At 35.0% G+C, this 7,253-nt stretch overlaps 1 protein-coding gene across 1 annotated transcript; it reads left to right on the top strand.

The window, feature by feature from the left end:
* The first annotated feature begins 2,236 nt into the window (after positions 1–2,236).
* On the top strand, positions 2,237–6,043 carry LOC131662043 (probable beta-D-xylosidase 7). The gene is made up of 6 exons (XM_058931721.1): positions 2,237–2,707; positions 2,980–3,279; positions 3,388–3,557; positions 3,654–3,751; positions 4,148–4,915; positions 5,211–6,043. Exons 1-6 carry the CDS (start codon positions 2,297–2,299, stop codon positions 5,798–5,800), a joined length of 2,337 nt encoding a protein of 778 aa, XP_058787704.1. The 5' UTR covers positions 2,237–2,296; the 3' UTR covers positions 5,801–6,043.
* The last annotated feature ends 1,210 nt before the right edge of the window (positions 6,044–7,253 follow it).

Below are 7,253 nucleotides of genomic sequence, written 5' to 3'. Positions count from 1 at the left end.
AATAATAATTTATAATTACTATAATGAAAAAGACATTCATTAGATAAGGTAACTAGATTAATTAAGCGTTGATGGACACATTGCACTTACATATGTAGCTTCTTGATTAAGGTTGTTTTATTCAACTAATTTTATAATTTTCATGCAGATAATTTTGAACAATAGGTTAGTTAAAAGATGTTATATTAGACGCAACTTTCTTAAACTAATTCGGTTGTTTGAATCTGTTGAAAAGTGCTCCTTCTGGTTCCATCGGTATGTCGACTTTGATTAGTTCTTAGAGTTTTGCTTTCTCATCGGATTAGGATTCTATAATATTATTTAAACGAGGACTGTGTCATTGTTTGGTTTGTAATTTGAATGACGTTGTTGCTGTGAAAAGAAAAATCTTTTTTTAGAGGACTTGAAACTGACAGCAACGACTTGTCTAGGCGGATGTCGGCAAAATATTTTTCTTCTGATGTTAACATAAATATATTTTAGTTCTTATGAATTTTAAAATTTTAGTATTTAAGATATTTTATTTTATCATACAATTTTTTTGTTTTGCTCCTATTTAAAAATGTATATGTTGATAAATAGATTGTTTTATCTGATAATTATTGATTTATAAGAAGCACATATTCTTTGAATTACTTCATTCACCGATAAATTAATATACTATTAGAGGTGAGTAAGAGTAGACCAGATCAACTAATAGAGTGTGCGTGTGTGTGGTCTAGCGGTGAAATGTTTGGGTCTTGGGAGTGTGCTCCTCTCAAGGTCTTTATAAATCTATTTATAAATCACAGGTATTAAAAAAACATTTTAAACCTATCAAGCCGGCCTATTTTAATAAATATGATTAAATTAATTTTTTAAATTCTATTTTGTATTTCTTATTAAAATACAAAAGTAAAGTGTAGTTATCTTGAAGAATTTGTGAAGATAAATTATAAGTTGTTTTCATAAGTTCTCCGAAACAAATATCATCGTTGATGCCTGTTTAGCTTCTTGGTTAAGGAATAACAGCTTGAGGTAAGGACTTCGTTGATGCCTCCTTAGTTTCTTTATTGTTCGAGTCTTTAGTGGAGTGGCTGTGATATGTAGCATTGGAGGACGAGCTCTTCTATTTTTCTTATTGCATATTTTATGTCATTTTAGAGTTCTTAAACCAATTTAGTTATTCTGAGATCGATGAGACCTTTATGTTAAACTTATTTGTTTTTTCGCTGCGTATTTCTGAAGATTTTTTTGTCTTTATAATTGGATCATGCGTGACACTCTAATTGGTTGATTTTATTTACAGAATTGTGTTATTTTATATCGAGTCAGAAATTAGGGTATTACAATGTACCTCGTTAAAAACTCTACTCTTGTAGGAAAAAAGATTGTCACTCAACCAATATATTTAAGCTTTCAATATAGTAAATCATAATAGAAAAACAATTCATGGCAGGTTAAACAACATAACTCACCTTATTAATTGAAAAACATATAATTATGCCTCGGGTTAATAAGTTCCACATCATAAGGACAAGATCACCATTCATTTCTTTTAACTTGTATTCCATATGAGATGTGGATTTCAACTATGAATTTGAACTTCTAGTACGCTGGAAGAGGAATGACGTGCAAGATTATCACTTCAACGATCAAGTCAATATGAGAGTAAAATGAGTGATAACTAGTTTGAATTCAAATTGTTCCTGAAAAATAGTGCGCTTCATTCTTATATAATAGGACGGTTATAACAATTTGCTAATATTTAGGCGCGGAATGAGCGATCTATTTGATGGATCTTAGATTTAGATCACCTGCACTCTAGACCAAGATAGCATATTTGTTCCGCGAGTGACGTGGTGAATCAATGTGATTTTTGGACAGGAACTATTGAATCTTCTGACCGGCCCAGAACAATTCAAAATAAACAAACCAACCAAATGTGAGTTTAACCAAACTTGATTCGATTTAAATGCACAAATGAATCTATTCGTATGAACAATGATTCAATTCCCAAAAGTTAACTCCCAAACAAACCTTTAAAATATTACCTTTATTAATCAAGTTTAATTCCTTGATTATTTATATTCATAGTATCATTCCTTATAAACTTAATCAATCCTAATGGGATACAGTGGTTGAATTGAAAGTTTCACATGTGAGGCACATCTATTGAAACATAATAATTACCAAATAAAATAACATAAAGTAAGTAGTGATTACCTTAGTATAGTAACTAGTCTTCTCTCTCTATAACAAGCACAATTTTCAGCTCAATAATGCAACTTCACACTCTCACTTCACAGTTCACACTATGTCCCTCTCATCTCCCACCTTTACCTTTCTCACCATCATCTTCCTTTTCCTCACTCTCACTCCCAACCTCACCCTCACTCAGCTCCCTCCATTTGCTTGTGACTCTTCAAATCCATCCACCAGATCCTACCCATTCTGCAACCCAAAGCTTCCCATCACACAACGAACCAGAGACCTTGTTTCCAGACTCACATTGGATGAGAAACTCTCTCAACTCGTTAACTCAGCTCCTCCCATTCCCCGACTCGGTATCCCTGGTTACCAGTGGTGGAGTGAAGCACTTCATGGAGTTGGCAATGTTGGTCGTGGCATCTTCTTCAATGGAACTATCACTTCCGCAACTAGCTTCCCTCAAGTTATACTCACCGCAGCTACATTTGATTCTCACCTTTGGTATCGAATCGGTCAGGTACATCGTCCACATTTAGAGTTTAAGTTTACTTGAATAAACTTTACTTGCTGATCAAGGTGCTTATTTGAGTTTATGTATTCATATAAATAATTGTTAACTAGCACCGACACAGACACCATACACGTCAACATCAGTGTCAGATACTATATGGGCACCAGAGACGTCTGTGATTAGACTCTGGTGTCCATACAGTATCTGTCACTACAGGGATTGTTAGACTAGTTGGCAAAGTGTTTTATTGTTTTTGAGTTAATGTGGAAATGAAATAGGTAATTGGGGTTGAAGCAAGAGCAATGTACAATGGAGGGCAAGCAATGGGGATGACATTTTGGGCACCAAACATAAACATATTTAGGGATCCAAGATGGGGGAGAGGACAAGAAACAGCTGGTGAAGACCCTATGATGACTTCTAACTATGCTGTTTCCTATGTTAGAGGACTTCAAGGTGATTCTTTTCAAGGTGGTAAGTTAAGGGGACACCTTCAAGCTTCTGCTTGTTGCAAACATTTCACTGCCTATGATTTGGATAATTGGAAGGGTGTTAATCGCTTTCACTTCGATGCTAAAGTAAGTTCGTCACTTGATATTACCGAGTCAAACTCTTACCACTTAGCGCTGACATCTCGTAGACAATCATTGAATTGATTTTGAATTGCCCTGACTTTGATGTTTCAGGTAAGTTTGCAAGATTTAGCAGACACATATCAGCCACCGTTTCGAAGTTGCGTAGAGCAAGGACGAGCTAGCGGGATAATGTGTGCTTATAACCGTGTAAATGGCATTCCAAGTTGTGCTGATTACAATCTCTTAACTAAAACAGTTAGAAAACAATGGAGATTCCACGGGTGATTAATCATTTCATTTTTCACCTTATCTATTTGAAACAATGATTGGTTGGTTAGTTGTTAATTAAGTCTAACGTTCCGGGATGAGTTAATCAGGTATATCGCATCAGATTGTGGAGCTGTTGGGATCATACATGACCAGCAAGGATATGCAAAATCAGCAGAAGATGCTGTAGCCGATGTTATGCATGCTGGTATATATTTTGAAACCTAACCATCTAGATTGTTAAGTGTTAACTTATCATCATTTTCTTGCTTTGCTTTATTTGTGATAATGCTAATAATAATAGCAATACAAGTGAATCTTGATAATGAGTAAAATGAAATCACACAGTGTAAAGGGTAATTACCTAACCTGTAGGCTTTAATGCTTACTCATGAAGCATTTGTCACTTATCTTTTGTCTGTTTGTATATGGCTTGGAATATCATCCGCATGATAACTATAAATTCATAGTAAGCATAATAGTCACATGGTTTTGGCCCACCTGTTGTATTATACCACAACACCAGCCATGTGTTTCTCAGTCTCAACTAACCCTTTGTAATAATTTTGATGAATCATAATGAATGTGCTTTGAAATTTTGCAGGGATGGATTTGGAATGTGGAACTTATTTGACAGACCATGCAAAATCAGCGGTGCAGCAGAATAAGTTACCGATATATCAAATAGACCGTGCTCTTCATAATCTATTTTCAATTAGAATAAGGCTAGGCTTATTTGGGGGAAATCCAGCCAAGCTTCCATTTGGAATGATTGGTCCCAACCACGTCTGTTCCGAAAATCACTTATTTCTAGCTCTGGAAGCTGCAAGAAACGGCATTGTCCTTTTAAAGAATACTGCTTCACTACTTCCACTTCCTAAAACTAAAATTTCCTTAGCAGTGATAGGTCCTAATGCCAATGTTTCACCTTTAACTCTTCTAGGAAACTACGCCGGTCCTCCTTGTAAATATATCACTATACTTCAAGGGTTTCAACATTATGTTAAGGACGCTGTTTTTCATCCCGGCTGTGATGGTGGACCAAAGTGTGCTTCAGCGCAAATAGACCAAGCAGTGGAAGTTGCAAAGAAAGTTGATTATGTGATTTTGGTTATGGGTTTGGACCAAAGTGAAGAGAGGGAAGAACGCGATCGTGTTCACCTTGACTTGCCAGGCAAGCAACTTGAACTCATTAACAGTGTTGCCAAAGCTTCCAAGCGACCAGTTATTTTGGTGCTCCTTTGTGGAGGCCCGATAGATATTAGTTCAGCCAAATATAACGATAAAATTGGAGGTATCATTTGGGCTGGTTATCCTGGTGAACATGGAGGCATTGCACTTGCACAGATTATCTTTGGTGATCACAATCCAGGTGAATGTTCTTCTATAAAATTCGCACACGTGAACTATTGAACAAACATAAGGAGATCAGATATTATACAATTTGGTTCATGAAAATGATAACTTTTGTCACAACTTATATAAATAATATAACAAAGCGTCGTTATGGTGAGATCTGATCTTGGATGACTGTGCAAAAAAGTTTTACACTGATAGTACATAGTTCTGAATTTCGTTATATATTAAATCTTTAGATTACAAAAATGCAAGATTGTTTGTAGATTTTTTAATTTTATTACTCAATTTTAGTCATCAATGCAATGCAGGAGGAAGACTACCAATTACTTGGTACCCAAAAGATTACGTAAAAGTGCCAATGACAGACATGAGGATGAGAGCTGATCCTTCAACCGGCTATCCAGGAAGAACTTACCGATTTTACAAGGGTCCTACGGTGTACAAATTTGGCTACGGACTAAGCTACACAAAATATTCCTACGAGTTTGTTTCCGTCACACATGACACACTTCATTTCAATCAATCATCCACTCATTTGATGATTGAAAACTCAGAAACCATAAGGTACAAACTAGTTTCAGAGTTGAGCGAAGACACCTGCAAAAGCATGTCGGTTTCAGTCACAGTTGGTGTCAAAAACCATGGAAACATGGTGGGGAGACATCCTATATTGCTGTTTATGAGACCATGGAAACAGAGAATTGGAAGTCCTAGGAAACAATTGGTTGGTTTTCATAGTTTGTTGTTAGATGCCGGGGAAAGGAGCCATGTTGGATTTGAGCTGAGTCCTTGTGAACATCTTAGTCGAGCGAACGAGGCTGGTTTAAAGATCATAGAAGAAGGGTCTCATTTGTTACTTGTGGGAGATGAAGAATATCTAATAGATATCATTGTTTGATGCTATATATATTCATTCTTCAATTAGCTAAAAGCTAATATAGTGAACCTGTTTATGAAACATGATTTTTTTTCAAGGATACTAGACCTTAAAATGTACTGTAATGTAATGTATATGATGTTTAGGTGACGGATGCGCTTCTTTTTCAAGCTTTTTACATTACTTTCAATAAGAGAGAGTGATTTTCATTATTGGGAGATGAAAATACAAGCCAGTTATTCAACGAGATTAACGCATCTCAGTATATTCCTCAATTCTCTCAAACCGTGTTAAGAAATGTGGTTGGGCCTAACTCATCCTTACAAAACCGGGTTGTAGGATGAGAATTGTCCCCACTTATAAGGACATGTCCAGACCATATATTATCTGATGTGAGACTCTTAACAAACCGAAAAGCAATCCTATAAGTCTTTTATAAGAAAAGAGGTCATCCAAAGGAGCACCATGGGTGATAGAATGCGTAGTAGTCGTAGGATTAAATGGAATATTGGAAGGTTTGGTCCTAGTACACCATCATCTTGAAGGAGTTCAAGGGTTTTTTTTTTTTAATTTTTTATTGACAAAGATTTCTCTTGGAATTTGGGTTGAGTCGGCTTGTAGGTGAGGATTTCCCCAATTATAAGAACACATTTAAGTTATATATTGTCCGATGTCGGCTTGTAGGTAAGGATTTCTCTATATCAAGGACTTAGGATTTGTTTTAAGTGATGCCTATAGGTTAATAGCTAGTTTTTGTGTTTGTATCCATCTAGTTAAGTATCAACTCATTGCATAAGTTTTTGAAAATGATTTCATGCAAACTATTACTTTCAATCATTTTGGTGGATTGAATCGATTCCCACATTTGTGAGAATCGAACCACAGAGTTTTTGAGAGTTTGATCAATTATTTAGTTTGAATGAATTGAATCACGTTGTTCTAAAAACTAGTTCAATCCTTCCTATTTACATGAACGGACTCTTATGAATCAAATCACGAGTCTATCATATTCGAATGAACCAAGTTATTTTAACATGTATAACCTTTGGTTTACATGAATTGAATCTTGGATCGATTCACGTGAATCAAATCCGGTGAAATTTGAATTAAATTGTGTTCATCTCAATTGTAAGAACTTAAAAAATCTTCAATTTGAACCGAATCATTTTTCATTTAAATCTATTCACTCTCTCAAAAATCCATAATTCAATTTAGAGAGAATGATTCAAAAAATTCTTTTATTGAATTGGATCTTTAATTCATTTTTACGTTGTTAATCAATTTTTGAATCCTAACCTCTCTTATATAAAAAGGATTAACGGTTGTCAAGTTCAAGTAGTTATACAGTTAAAAACGTCATAACAAACTTTGTAACTAAGAGAATTACTCAATATCAACATTTTACTACTTTGTGCAGACTTCGTAACTAAGCAAATTACTTGTAACATCAACATTTTGCTACTTTGTGCATCAC

This window comes from Vicia villosa, linkage group LG3, assembly GCF_029867415.1.
Source record: "Vicia villosa cultivar HV-30 ecotype Madison, WI linkage group LG3, Vvil1.0, whole genome shotgun sequence".
NCBI classification, from domain to species: Eukaryota; Viridiplantae; Streptophyta; class Magnoliopsida; order Fabales; family Fabaceae; genus Vicia; species Vicia villosa.
The sequence above is the reverse complement of the archived record's forward strand: the minus strand, read 5'-3'. Positions and strand labels throughout refer to the sequence as shown.

Excerpts from the sequence above, each read along its gene's own strand:
- LOC131662043 (XM_058931721.1), top strand. The coding sequence starts at position 2,297 with ATGTCCCTCTCATCTCCCACCTTTACCTTTCTCACCATCATCTTCCTT. Across the intron at positions 3,752-4,147 it reads AGCCGATGTTATGCATGCTG|GGATGGATTTGGAATGTGGA; the intron begins GTATATATTTTG and ends GAAATTTTGCAG. Across the intron at positions 4,916-5,210 it reads CTTTGGTGATCACAATCCAG|GAGGAAGACTACCAATTACT; the intron begins GTGAATGTTCTT and ends AATGCAATGCAG.